General features: G+C 31.0%; 1 protein-coding gene across 5 annotated transcripts; it reads right to left on the bottom strand.

The window, feature by feature from the left end:
- Positions 1–2,580: 2,580 nt before the first annotated feature.
- On the bottom strand, positions 2,581–8,888 carry LOC124848664 (uncharacterized). 5 transcript variants are annotated; one of them, XM_047326416.2, is made up of 14 exons: positions 8,614–8,888; positions 7,866–8,116; positions 7,432–7,513; positions 7,196–7,299; positions 6,935–7,061; positions 6,636–6,730; positions 6,289–6,412; positions 5,167–5,247; positions 4,511–4,609; positions 4,231–4,410; positions 3,844–3,954; positions 3,689–3,760; positions 3,344–3,481; positions 2,581–2,959 (listed from the first exon to the last, which is right to left on the bottom strand). In XM_047326416.2, exons 2-14 carry the CDS (start codon positions 7,904–7,906, stop codon positions 2,753–2,755), a joined length of 1,461 nt encoding a protein of 486 aa, XP_047182372.1. In that variant the 5' UTR covers positions 7,907–8,116; positions 8,614–8,888; the 3' UTR covers positions 2,581–2,752. The 5 variants fall into 5 exon arrangements, with proteins under 5 accessions (XP_047182372.1, XP_047182373.1, XP_047182374.1 ...); XM_047326417.2 differs by having other exon boundaries at positions 7,866–8,094; XM_047326418.2 differs by having other exon boundaries at positions 7,428–7,513; positions 7,866–8,053.
- Between the last annotated feature and the right edge of the window lie 6,464 nt (positions 8,889–15,352).

Raw genomic sequence — 15,352 nt, 5'->3', positions numbered from 1 at the left:
ACCTTAATTTTCATATTATACATTTTTATATTAAATTTTCCATTTAAAATTTAAATTCTTATAAGATCAAAGCTTTAAAATATACTTTTTAATTTGATTAGTGGTTTATGAAATTTAGTTAATGATTTAAGCATTCAAAAATCAGTTTAATGATTATATGATCAAATATATGTAATTTTGTTAGTTATAATACACACGATATACGGCTATAAAATCTACTATAACATTTTTCAAATTTGAGTTTACAGAGCAAAATATGGTTATTTCATAAGTACAATAAATAAGTAGTATCATATCATTTGACCTTATATATTCATTTTATTAAATGAATCAAATCAATGAAAATGTAAAATATTTACTCAAACTTCACAATAAACTTTGAAGGTAAGACTCGACACATCTTAACATTATAAGTATTAAATTTAAAATGGTGAAATTGATATAAAGATAAAAAAACAAAAAGTTAAGATAAACCAAAAACCACGTGAAAGGAATGTAAAAATAACAAATAAAAAAAAGGAAATAAAAATATGACTTACAATTTTTGTTGATGTAATATTTAATTAAAAAATTAAAAAAATATTCAGAATAAAAATAAGAGTAAGTAATTAAGTTCAATGACTAAATTTAAAAGGGCACGTATTATCATAATTCTTAAAGAACTATATCTACATGTATTATGACCACAAAATTATCATAAAATAGTGTAAATTTTAAGTTTTCTTTGAAAGATTGCTTGAATATTACTTTTAGACAAACTACTCGTTTATTTTAAACAGTATTTAATTTTAAATATTTTAATTAAAATTAATACATTTTTTTTAGGTTTAATTGCTTCCTTTGTCCCCAGTTTGGTTGAATTGTGTCAAATTCATCCTCATTTTTAAAAAAGTTTCATTGTCGTCCTCACGTGGTGTAAAAGTGTCAATTGAATCCAAACATAGAAAAAATTTGTGTCAAAGTAGTCATTTTTCCTATATCTCTGTGTCTTCCTTTCATACAATCAAGTACAGATATTCATTTTACCTTATCCAATTTAAGGCTTTTCATAGCTCCAGAGAAGTGACATATGAAAGGAAGACACAGATATATAGGAAAAATGACTACTTTGACACAAATTTTTCCTATGTTTGGATTCAATTGACACTTTTATACCACGTGAGGACGACAATGAAACTTTTTTAAAAATGAGGATGAATTTGACACAATTCAACCAAACTGGGGACAAAGGAAGCAATTAAACCTTTTTTTTACATGTTAATAATTAAGTAATTTTAAATTAACATTTTTAAACTAAGAATTGTGCTAAGCACTCTAAGCGCTATATGGGCCAATTCTTAGTGTGCTAACCCAATAGGTTGAGTAAACACAAATTAACACGACAATTATAATAATATTTTCTAACGTTTTTAAAGATATTTTTTATTATTGGTTGGAATTTATCATGAGTCGAAATATAGTATAGATTTTTATTTTATTTTTATTTAGTAATTTTAGTTAGAATTTTGACTACTAGTAAACATCATTATCATATTTGAGAATATGTTGCTGAAATTTCTTAGTGCTCAACTTGATAAATAAAGGCATTCTTCTTTTTCTTCTTCTTCTCTCTGCATATCCTTCTTTTTCTTCTTCTTCTCTCTGCATATCCTTCTTTTTCTTCTTCTTCTCTCTGCATATCTTTCTCTTTCTTCTTCTTCTCTCTGCATATCCTTCTTTTATTCTTCTTCTCTCTGCATATCCTTCTTTTATTCTTCTTCTCTGCAGGTCCTTCTGCTTCCAGATCCTCTTATTTTACCATGGAAGGAATGAAGAGATGAATGAGCGGTTGGGAATCCATGTGTGAATCCAAGTCGCATTAGCTAGAAATGAAAAAAGTAGGACAGCATATAGGTGAAAAGTCCATTAATCCAGATTTTAGATTTTGGGTAAAGAGTGGTGTCGATTCTTTATATAATTGACTTGGATGTTATTGGTGTTTGTGTAAACCTCCTCTTCGATAGATCCATCGTTAGACATTGAAGAACTGGAAGAAATTGAAGAGATGAAGCAGCAGTGTTTGTCTGCATAGGAAGAAGATTAAGAAGCACAAAGGAAAGGTTTATTTTCAAATCTGGGCAGGCATTGACCTGGATAAGAGGGTTAAACACCGACTAGTAAAAAAGATGAAACCTTAACACTTAGCACACATCTTTTACGACCCAAACAGAAGAATTAGTGTCCAACAATTGAAAACTATAAAAACATAAATGTTACAAAAATTCTTTCAGATATCTACCTGTCACCGTTTATATCTTTCAAAGACAAAAATGGATGTTCAGCCAATAAAAAATATTGAATAGAATCTAATTAAGAGAAAAAGATTTAAAAGACACAAACGGAATCCGGAAGAACAAATTCATGCTATGATAAAAATATAGTTAAGGCAGAATTGATATTCCTGACACATCACATAAAAAGCACATTATGCCCCCAATGTAGATACTGCTACACTAAGCAATAAGGTGAGAATGACAAACAAGTAACATTGCTGCAAAAGTAAACAAGTAGTGAAAGATGAGCCAGAAAGAGAAACCAACATTTCGCACAAAAATAAATGCTGAATCATTTCCCAAATGAGAATGGAGTCAATCAACTAGTTACCTACAAACAAGTTGAGTTTCATGAAGTGCCTAAATATAGCAGTGTCTTACATTGATCTTATGAAAACATGTAGTTAGCTAAATATGTAACACACAGTAGTCAAGACATGTCATGAGGGCTTTGGTCTCCGATTGGCAGATCCCTTCAGAATGCAAAGTCTCAGCTTTCGACTGAGGGACTCCCACTTCTCAAATCTGTCAGACTTGTGCTTCTTTGTGGATCTTTCAGCTTTCTTCTTCTTCTTTTTCTGGCCCTTTTCCTCTTCTTTAGGGTCTGCAGATATTTCTCTCAGGCTTCCAAGGGGTGTTGCAAATACCTTCAAGAGTGTTTCAATATTATTAGACACATGAAACACATTACAACCATCCCAAATAGTCTACTACAAGTTAAAATCAACTTATACACCTCAACTTTTAGAGCAGTAAGATAATGGAACTTCATAGAAGTTAAGACATTAAGTTGATTTTAGAATGAAAGAAGTTCAATTTACTTTATATTCTTATTTTGTTTTCCCATAAATGTTTTTTTTTAATACTTCTTCCTGTATGTCTATGCAAAAGTTTATTCAACCACGGCTTGAGCACACAAGTTACTATCACCTAAGTTTCTCACATCACTTCCAAATAATATATATCCTCAACTAATAATTAGATCAAATATCATGTGCATTTGCATGCATGTATGCGTATCAGAGACAGACCTCGGAACCATTATCATCGTCCCTGTAATCTGGACAAGATTCTTCATCGCTGAATACTAAAGAAGAACATCTGCCCAAGCTTTCTCGAGTTGAGCTGGTGTATGAATAATAATCTTCAGTCAAGTCATTTGGCTCATCCTGTTGAATCATTAGAAGTCCATTTCAGAACAAAATAAAAATGAGTCAAGATCTACAAAGGCATTTTAAGACCACTAATGCAATGGACAGAAAATGATTATAACCAAAAAAAGGTAAACAAATCCGCTTTAGATGGAAATAGTGGATCTAGATGTAAAAAATTCCTGAATAATTTCTTAATTCAGACAGGGTCCTTGACAAAATCACCTTCATATCTGCAGGTTCATCATGTCCAGGTTCATAATTTCCATGCATTAGTTGCTCTCTGATCATGGAGTCCTGCATTGAAAGCAATTAATGAATTAACAGCACAAAGATTTTTACTCAAAATTACAGAGACAAAATGGAAGGAACTATCGTACAGGAGCAGCTCTAGGAGCAACTTTTGGAGTATGCTCTCTAGGAGCGGAAGATGAACTTGCAGCATCAATAGTTGCAGACTGTAAACTAGAGATTATCCCCAATAATAAGCTCTGAATGAAAGCAAGGGAAAATTAGTCTTTCGTTATTCAAATAAAACATATAACAAAACTGAATTGAGTGAGCATATATATCTACACAATAACATTTCCTTCTAATATTTTCAAAAGGTGAATTGGGAGTTGACATCTCAAATTTTACAGGCTGCAGGCACTTACGACAGAAGTTTGCTGATGTATCATTGTTTGAGTTCACAAATTACATTCTTGGCACAAAGTATAATTTCATGTGCATTTCTTGTAGACTCTCTTTCTCTCAAGTGCTAATACCTCATTCACAGCAGAACCAATCTTCAAATCCCCTACATCAAGATATCCGTAAAGCTTGCGAGATTTGGGAATGTGAGGAGGGCGGAGGACATTGTAGAAGAAGAGGGAAATTGAGTCAAAAAAGAACTGTGGTCTGGAGGAGTTGTGATCACCATCAAATTTTATGATATTTTTGTCTCCCTACAAATATAGAGACCAACTTATATATATTGTTTGTAGAAAAGAGTGCAGAATAGTATATTTCTTTTAAAACCATTGGCCTGATGGCTTGAAGGAATACCGCATATAATTCAGAGATGAGATCAGAATGGTGAGGCTGAATGAATTGGTCATCATTGCCATGTCCAAATAAAACAGGAATGAATGTCTTCGGTGCAACCTGTAAGCTTTTAAAGCATTAAGATAGTCATGAAAGGAAGTGACTAAACTATCTGTTTAGCCAAAAAAAGGAATGCTATCGTTATACTATAATTATGTGTCAAATAGTTTGTGTTCAACATAATTTATAATAAAAATTCGTTGGAGAATAAAAAAAGTTGCGAGTTCTCCCTAATAATTGGGTGAATCCAAACGTGTAAGATTTCAAGGTGAAAGTAGGATTGGGATCCTATCCTGTTTCTTGTTAACAGAATTTGTTCTGTTTAATAAATCATAACCATTTATTGAGGTTGGCATAAAGCCAACTAATCCACTAAATCAGCCATCCATGTACCCCATTCTTCTTTCACAGTTTTAGTTGATTTTTATTTCAATGGTAGTAAGCAGTAAAACGCAATAAATGGTTAAAATTTATTATAACAATATCTCTCTTGTTAACAATAAATAGAAGAGGAGGATTCAAAGGTGAAAACATACATGATAAATTAAGTTTACATTAATAATTCTACAATTTCTAAAGTGGACCAGGTCAAGAAAAATTGCAGAATGAATCCATACCAGCAAACAGTTCAGGTCCATGATATCAAACTTTGCTTTCTTCTCAATAACCCGCCGCATGTATTGTACAGCCATTTTAACCTAATTTGGAAAAAATCAGCAAAATTCTTAGACTTAGTCAAAATTAGAAATGCTCATAATATTACATTCCAGAAGACAATCAAAGTTTATAGCCCATTTATTTTAGTGTCAATAGAATTAATGGGCCAAAAGCAATCTACATGGGATTGTGCATTTATTTGTATTTGTAGCTGTTATTCTATTATCTTAATTAGGATAATATGCTGAAATGAATATATGGCAGTTTAGCAGATATAGTGGGCTGAAAGTCAGATTGACAGCATGTAGTGAACTAGTATTTATATGAGAATCATTCAGCAGAAGAAGGCAACTGTGTAGCATGGATACCGACGTGGACACGGACAATGTGAGAGATGTAGTCTCCAAAATGAAAGACAGAGGGACATGGATATGTATATTAGATCAATATGAATTATTTAAATCAATAACCAATATTTATGTATTAAAAATCATCTACAAACAAGATTAGTCAAATATAATAATCTAAACATATTGTCACCTAAGACAAAAATGATTCTAGTCCATCTAACATCCAAAAAGTGAAAAGAGGATATATATGTGATCACATAAGATTTGTTCTTTATTTCTTAGTCATATTAGAAACTTATGCAATAAGTTTTGGGTTTTTAGAAAATCATTGTATTTGTCCTTATTAACATTGTGCTGGAACCATATCTTATGTCATAGAAAAAATAGTGTCTTTTGAATTGGATCCCCTTAACAAAGAGCTAATACTCTATTTATAAAGAAGTAACATCTGAATCCCCCTTTTCCCCTTACATCCTCCTATTAATTATTTGATCAACTAATCAGTAACTAACAGATCAATAGTCAAATCTTTTACAACCAGAAAAAAATTATATTGATGATGCACACATGTGGCAGATACCATGAACTACTACAATCCATAGGTTTGTATCATATCGTTCCAAAAGGTAACCAGACGAAGATCCTCTTTTTCTATTTTAATTCCAAGGAGAAGATAGAATCTAAAGTACTACATATGCACACAATAAGGAAGGAGGGAGAGAGAATGTGTACAGTGAACTTTGGAAGTCGAATTTTATAGACATCAGCGAGCTCCAGCATCAGACCATACAGGTTTGAAAAGGCACTATCCAACACCATCCCAGCAATAGAAGGGTCTTCAGCTCCATAAAGAAGGCTACACCACACCAAAGCATAATGAGAAGTAGATTACAATAGAGATTCTCATATATGAGGCTTATAATTACACAAACTTTAAAAACCCAGCATTTAGTTCTAAAGTTTAGACTTTCTTGAAAGGCCTCTTTTTGATTTTTGTTCAATTACCATGTAATATAAGAACATAGAAAGAAATTACTACTGCATAAAAAATCAAAGAAGCTGATTGGAAGTAGTAATACCTAGTAACAGCACCCATTGATCGTCCCCAAAGACCGATACGAGATACTTGCTTGTTGCTTCTTAAATATGACACCACTATCTTGAGATCGTCTTTCTGTCCCGGAAAAATATTAAACTCAGAAAACATTGCAGGAAAATTACACAGATAAGCATACACATGATGCAAGTGTATACATGTGTTGCCTTGTTAATTTCATGAAAGATAAAATTTAAAGATACTCAAGAGAAAACTTAGTCAGATGAATAAACATATAATTTCGGAAACTAATTAAAGAAATAAATACATAGGTAAACTTACTTCATGCCAACCAAGGCTAACATGGTCTCCATCAGATAAGCCTGACCCCGAGAAGTCAAGAGTAAAAACAGTAATATTTGATGGAAGAAGAATAACAGCAGCTTCATTGGCATCAGCCCTACATCCACTGTATCATTGTACATGTACATACATATAAAAGTAGAGAAGAATTGAGTGAGCGTGTCATTCTGAAAAAAAAATGTTAAAAAATTGTATTCATGGTTATTGCAGTGAGAGCAGTATTCCTAAAAGCTGACTTACCTATTTCCATGGCAATATACAACACAAGGAAGAGAAATATCTTCAGGCAAAGGTGAAGGTAGATAATGGCTACACTGCAAGGTATAACCTCTGGAATTCTTGAGCTGCAGGGTTTATAAGGAAAAAAGGAAGATAATCTATCTAGTTATAAAAAATGTGCAGTAACTTGTAATCATAAATTAACTCCTAAAAGTGGACAATAGTAGTTGAATCTAAAAAAAACTGTCCATACTTGCCTCCAAATCCTGCCGTTGGTATGTTCTTCCTGCAAGGGTGAATTCCTTTTCCCATAGGTATCGATCTGGATCATATTCAGCCCTGTATATTTGACAAATCAGATACACTGATCTGTAATTCAATTTACTACAGAAAAGATAACCACGAGTAGAGCATTGGATGCAGGGGCGCTTAGGTACTTGAACACAAGAAAAAAAATTCAGAAACAGCAGCGATTTAATTATGCAGTGAAAGTTGTCTCAATAGCTTTGCCTAAAATGATTGGGGCATTCAGTTGAAAAGTACAGTGCAGATTGAGTTTCAATAAAATAAAAAGATGAATCTACCAGCTTGAACACACAAGTCCTTGCTGACAACATAGGCTACGAATTAGTCAAACTTGTAATGCAAATACATTAATGATAAACCACCTACAAAGAGAAAAATGTAATACCTTGGGGGCCGAATAATGAAATTGATGAATTGCTCAATCATCTTACTTCAACATGTACCTCAGAGAAGCTCCACTTCATAAGATTACAACTAGGATGGAGCCTCTGAGAAGCTCAAAGTCAATTCACCCCCATCTTTCGAAACAGATGAAACTCCGGTAGTTGCTCCTTAATCTCAAATCATCCAGGCCTGAATTTGAATGACGGACGTTACTCAAGGAACACCATTTCCTATAAGAAACATACACCAAACCTTCCTAACAAAATGTCATTTTTAATCAAAACGCAACTGGTTACATGCGGAAAAACAAATAAAATGAAAGCGTTTCCATAATCAAACGCCATAATTTTTTCACAAAAGCTGCTTCTAGGAAAAGAAAAACAAAGAAAAGGAGCAGAAAGCCGAAATTTCTACCCCTAACAAAAGCTCCTTTTGAACCCCACTTTTTCCCACCGTCATGGCATCAACTTTATCCACGTTATAAAATTCCAAAGCACGAGTAAAAGTATACACGTGAGTCCCACGAAACAGTCCCAAACGTTGCAACAAAAATGGCAAAAGCTGATGAAACAACTAACGAGCCATGAATGCAGGCAGAGAGATGAAACACAGGGACAAAATTCTGTCAGATCCCACATTCACCATGTTCATGAATATCAGTGCAATGCACCCAGAATCTGATTTTAACAACATGGGGAAGCAAAGCCCGGGTAAATGGAGCGATAAAAAGAAAAAGAAAACAACTTTACCAGAAAGAAGAAGAGGGTGTGACCATCAACAGAAGCAAATGCCAATCGGAAAGAGTAAGCAAAAATGACAAGAAATGAAAGTTTTGTTGCTGTTTTTTGGTTTGTCCTTCGGATTTTACTGAGTAGGAGAAATCATGGGAGGTGGGAAATGAAGGAGAAGATAAAAAACAGACAGAACATCTGAAGCAACCAGCTGGAATTTCCTTAAATTTCCACTTTTTCTCTCTTTATTATTCCTTCATTCATTCATGCTGTGCTTCTCTGTCTCATAATTAAACATCAATTAATGAAGTCTTTACAAATTTAGCGTGTTATGTAGTACCTCTGTTCAATCAAAATATTAAATTACGTGAAGAGCATATTCAATTAAAATATTAAATGCTATTAAATGACAGTTATTGTCTTCATAAAAAATAATAAATGTTATTAATTTCATGTAAAAATTACTCCTTTGTTTTATGTTATCCCACTTTGGTGTTTTCTGGAAAAAATAATTTGTATAAATTCTGAAAAGAAATAATTATCTTTTCTATATTTCTTTATAATTTGAATAACACTTATTTTGTTTTCTGTATTATTATTTTAAAATACTTTTTTTGGATTAAATGAAGAATAAAATAACAAAATAATTTATAAAGAAAAATTTACACTTATCAATATATTAAAAATTTATTTATTTATAATTAATCAAAAATCTCTTAATAACACAATTGATACGTACATAAATTATTTTTAAACTATTACAAAAACCGAAGAGATATAAAAAAAAATATTATTGAAATTTTAAGGAGACATATAAAATAAAAAATAGTTTTTCGTAGAATTGAGAGATAAAGAAAATAGAGAAAATATAATGTAAGTTTTGTCCTTTGAGAAGTACAAAAATAAAGCTTAAACAACTCATAAGGGAGTAATAATATTTTTTTTAACAATGTATTTTTTTAAGTATAAAGTATAATTACTCTTTTAAGTATCTAGAAAGGTTCATAGGAGAAGACGTGGTTAAATAACCAATCAATTAATATTTATATTTAGTTTGAGTTAAAATAAAGACTAAACATACAAACAGTGATAAATTAAAACTTAAATATAGATGTTTTATATTTTATTTTTAAAAAGTTAGTGTATGTCTTATAACTTAGCCAAATTAAAAAAGAAACAACTTAATTTTTGTTAGAACCATTAAATTCAACTTTTAGTCGAATCGAGGTGTTTTTGTGAGAGTTTAGAAAATTCAGAAAGTGAAAGACATGTGTGTATATCTGGTTGGCTGATCCGTTTTTTACGGTAGTATATAAACAAAATTTTCAAACGTTGAGTAACTTTTTGTTAACTTTTTGGCAAGTATACCACATCGTTCCAAGTAATACAGTGAATAAGTAAAAGTATTGTCTCCCAAGGGACTTGTGCAACACATGACAATTCTTCCTTTTATAACTCAATTAGACATCAAAACAACACAAGAAACTATTTTTGGTATTTTATCAAACAGTTGGTGTGCAAGGAATTTATATTTAAAAGAAATTTCGTTGGAATTGGGTTTCATGAATCATATGAATATAAAACTCTGCTCAATATTTCATTACTTCATTCAAACATTCACATCAAGACATACTAGTCCTAATCCCTTAACAACTAGTTCTAAATTAATATATTAAAATGATAATCCCTTAGTCAATTTAACATACAATTTGCATTAAGTTAGATGTTAAGAATGATCAAGTTATTGAGTCTATCCCTAGATCTCAATCACTTAAGTGCTCTATCTACGTTCATGTTCAAAGTTACTTTCCAGTAATCAAAGACATTCAAATAACATTATATTTTTATACAATGATAATAAATTCAAGAAAGAGCATATGAACGAACAACGATATATTGAACAAGAAAATTAAATCACAGTGAGTTCATTACATCCAATCCCAAGGAAGAGAAATTTAACTACTCCTAGTCATCTAAAACGTACACATTTGATGCAATCCATTGCAACAATGGTGTCTTATGCCTTGAAGTAGTCTCCGGAAGTTCCTGAGATGTTTTCGTTTCTTTCTTTTGTCTGGAACTTATGTTAGAAGTGAATGTTTCTGTCTTTCTGTCACGTCTTTTAAAGCCACTTAATTTCATTAATTCGCTCAGCGCACATGTACTGGTGCGCTATGCGAATTTTCTTAACTGTTGTACTTTAACTGATGTTAATTCGCTCAGCGCACAGGTACTGGTGCGCTGTGCGAATTTTCTTCTTCTGGCAGTGCGAATTTTGGCTTTCGCTTTGCGAAAATTGGCTGACAGAGTCTAAATAATACACCATTTTCTGTAGAATATTTTACATAACAATCTACTACCTATTACAACTTTTCAATGAGGAACAACATGAATAATTACAAGATTGAGCTCATTTATAAGTATAAAAAGAACTCTTTTTCCCACTTATCACTTTTGCATGCATCTCTTCTCTCCAAAATTCTGAATTTCTCATCCTTCTTTCTACAATTCTCCTTCTTCTCTCTAAAAATCCTCACTTTATCCTTCTTCATCATCTAGGCTGTGTGTGAGTTCTTCCTGGGTGGCCAGAAATTCTTTTCCATCAATCTAGTTGTTGTGTGAAGTGGGTAAGTAAACTCATTTGTTTTATTTAAGTTTCGGTATTTTCTGGAACATGCAAGCGTTGTTCAGCTTGCATGTGTTCTTCATCTATCTTTTTTCGAACATGTTTCTATTTTAATCCTCTGGTTGGTCCCTTTTCATCGATCGGAATTGTAGTGGGTTGCTTTAGAAGTGGTTACTGGTTAGTTAAAGTTGTGGAAGCTTAGGAAGTATCTCGTTTATTCAAAAAGTAAGGGAAGCTAGTGATTTAATTATATTTTTCTGTGTTTGGAATTGAGGTTTGAACGCTTGCATGTATGAATAATGGTATGTTTGATTGATTTGTATTCAATTTCTGTGTTTGGCCGGAACTTGTGAACTGGATTGGAGTTTGCTGTTGTAGAACGTTCGGTCATTTCTGGTTTGGAAATGAGAGTATGTGAAAATGTGAGTGGTGAGCAGTGAGTAATAGGTTCAGTAGAATAGGTTATAATCTCTAAGTACTCGGTCTAGTATAGTGTTTGGTATAAGTTTTTAAGAGTTTTGGTTTGAGTTATGAGGGTACGGTTTAAGCTCTTCGGTTTGGGCTAAGTTTCTAGTAGTTGGTTTCTATAGTGGTCGGTCTATAATAGCGTTCGATCAATTGTTTCTGTTTTGTCTCTTATGAATCGTTCAATACTCTCAATTGGGTAGTGTGAAGGTGTTCGATCTCCAACGTTCACATGTTCTCTTTATTCTGTGAATGGAAATATAAATAATGAATGATAGATTGTGGAAAAAAAATGAGAAGGTTGAACTTTTGAATACAGTGGAAGAGAATTCCAAGGCGGAATGTCTCGTGTATGATTATTGATTTGTAAAGTATGAATATGGATATGCTAAGCTGACGTTCATCCTGAAGTTCTATGAGTATCATTCTCACATAGAAAGAGGTATATCATTTGTGAGAATAACAGGAGGTCCTACCACCTCAGGGTGCCGAGGTAGGTATTATGGGATTAACCTTGGGTAGTAGCTTGATTGGTGTCAGCTGTTACACTACCACAAGTGCAAGGACGACTGTAGCTACATATTCGTACAATCCGGATGGTCAAGTCATAATATTCGATTTATATATATTTATATGAATTATGATGTTTTGGTTGTATGTGATGAATTGTATTCATTGTTGTATGATGTACCGTTCGGTTTCATATGGATTGAACTTGCATGAAATGCATATATGTGTTTATAATTAAATTACAATAGTTTACCCTACTTTCTTGTTTCGTCTTATTATGTCTGTTCGGTTATCTTTTCTTTTGCAATGATCATCCTGTGGATGTGAGCAGAAGGTGATGAGTGTTCGGTGGAGCAAGCATTGGAAGGAGAGGATCCTGTTGCTCAGGATAAGACCGCTCGGTCATCAGTTGGGTATAGTTTTAGATTTGATCATTCGGTCAATAGGTTTAGTTGACCTTTTGTAAGTCGTTCGGTTTATACAGGCCGTTTATGTCTATACTTTTGCATCAGACTTATGTTGTTATGTAAAGTTTTTAGTTTTATAGTTATTTTGGATAACTGTAAAGTTAAATACTCTACTAACTCAATTCTTGATGAATTGTTCTATCTTCTTATTATTATATGTGATTAATCTATGATACAGTGTTATGTTATATTTTGGGATGTTACAACTTTCAATCATCTCAAATTAAAATTTTAAATTAGATTTCAATTTTTTTAAAATATCAATAGCTTAACTTTTAATTAAATTATTCAATGCCATTTAATGAAAAAAATTAAAAATCATTAATACTTAGTTTAAGATGAAGATCTTTATTCTGTGTAGTCATACATTTGCTTACAATTAGTTAAACACTTTTTTGGACTATCTTAAACTGTTACTTTTATGCTAATCTATTTTATCCTTTTGATTTTCATTCTTTTAAATATTTTAAATTAAGATTTAGTACTGGTTATTATAAATAATAAATATAATATATTAAAATATTTTTATTTACTACAAATATGAATTAGAAGATAATTTACATATTGAATTTTTTTATTATAAATTTTAATTATATAAAAATAAAAAGTTACCATTTACATAATATATAGGCTAAAATTTAAATATTTTTAAAAGGTTAAAAGTTGCACACTTTTCTGAGTTCTACATTGTGACAACAATCTTTGTTGTTTTATTTCTCGTTACAAATCTAAATGATGATATTGCCTTTGTGCATTGATTTGTCACTTCTTTGAATATTTCTTTGTCTCAAATTATCTGCTATTTAAGAAAATATAAATATAAATTAAAATTTTCAAAAGTATGATCGAAAATAATACACACTTGTATTTGTACGATGTAATAATAGTTAAAATGTTTGCATTAAAGAAAAATAAATAATAGCAATTAAAAACAAACACTTAGTGTCGTTTGGTTTGATGCAGAAGAACTAAAGATAGAAGGTGTATACAAAAACAATATGGAAAACGAATATTGTTGATTATTGGAACTTTAGGAAAAGTGATTTGGCTGTCTGATTCTTTGTATGCAATCTCTTTTCTGGGAATGCAGTGAAAGGTAAGATCCAAGTTTTGTAACTTATCATATGTGGTAGATGAATTTTTGATCAGATTATTATATTTATGCTGTATAATTAAATGTTTTATAGATTTTACTTTCTTTCAAAAAATTATTTATACCAACGTTTCAAAACAGTTTATTTAAATAACATTTATTATTTTATCTTTTAAAATAATAATAAATATCATAATGTCCAATCCTCTTTATAATTATATATATTATATACTGTATAATCCGTAGGTTATTGTTTTATTGTTACATTTTTGTATGACTACTTAACGTTACATTTGTTAATTATTGAACTTTTTATTCCAAATTAACATTGATTTTAAGATTAAATATGTTTTAAATTTTTTAATTTTCAGTAAAATTTTGAATTAGTTTCCAAATTTTTGGCCTAATTTATTTCTTAAATTTTAGAGATGTGTGGATTTAATTCTTTTAACTAAACTTTATCAGGTTTATTTGACGTTTTAAACGGATTTCATGACCGTATTTGAGTTATTTACACAATTTGAAACATTTCATCTCAAAAACGTGTTTAAAACATCAAATAAACCTTATACAATTTAGTTCAAAAGATTAAATCCACTTATTTCTAAAGTTGGAAGATTAAATTGAACCAAAATTTTAAAAATGAACTATTTCTAATTTTTCACTGAAAAGTTAAAGATCAAAAACATATTTAACCCTTGATTTTAAAAACTTTTAAAATATAATGAAGAATAAAATTTTAAACAAATATTATGTGAAATTTAATTTATATAAAAATATTAAAATAAATTAATATCAATTTATAGTAATTGAAAATATATAATTACCTAATATTGAGATTTGATTCAACAATTAATCAAGGCCAAATTAATCATTTTTTAATTTTAGCTAGTTTGACAAACATTTTTAGATTTTAGTTAGTTTTTCAGCTAAATTGTCGCGCTGACTAATTATACCGAAAACAGTCTAATGTATTGAATTCGGCTCTATCTTTTTCTAGTCATGTTTTGTTCTCTTTGTTTATTTTAAGAATAATTTGATCAATTTTAAGTTTTTCAAGAAAATACGAACTGGCAAAGCTAAATGTGGAGGATATGGGTGAGAAGTGATACAAAGATGGCATGGTTATCCAATTATGCTCTTTTCAGTCGAATTATTCAGTACAATTTAAGGGTATCGTTTGCTTTTTCCTTTTCTCAAAGAGGGTCCTCTTGGAATTTTCATCTGTTTGAAGCATAAACCAATGCCATAATCATACATTAGTAACTGGTTACTTATTAGTTGATGCAGATTGTTGAGGAAGCATCTGAGCAAAATGACTACTGGGGAATCTTTATGAACATATTTGACATATTGAACAAGGTAATTACTGTTTGGTTTTGAGCTTTGATTAATCATTTCTTTTAGAGGGAATCTTATCCATGTGGATGGATATGACTCAGCTAGCAATTTCGTTCAAGGAATTATACATAGCAGAGTGTATTTGCAGAAGTTGTTAATAATGCCTTATAAAAATTGAGGTAAAGTTGACCACACAAGTTCTTAAGCAATGAAATTGCAGTTTTTTGGGATATAATTTTAGGCCTCTCTCGCCAC

This window comes from Vigna umbellata, chromosome 5 (genome assembly GCF_029865625.1).
Source record: "Vigna umbellata cultivar VRB3 chromosome 5, Vumbellata_1.0, whole genome shotgun sequence".
Taxonomy (NCBI): domain Eukaryota; kingdom Viridiplantae; phylum Streptophyta; class Magnoliopsida; order Fabales; family Fabaceae; genus Vigna; species Vigna umbellata.
Note: the sequence above shows the minus strand (reverse complement) of the source record. Positions and strands in the feature narration are given on the sequence as shown.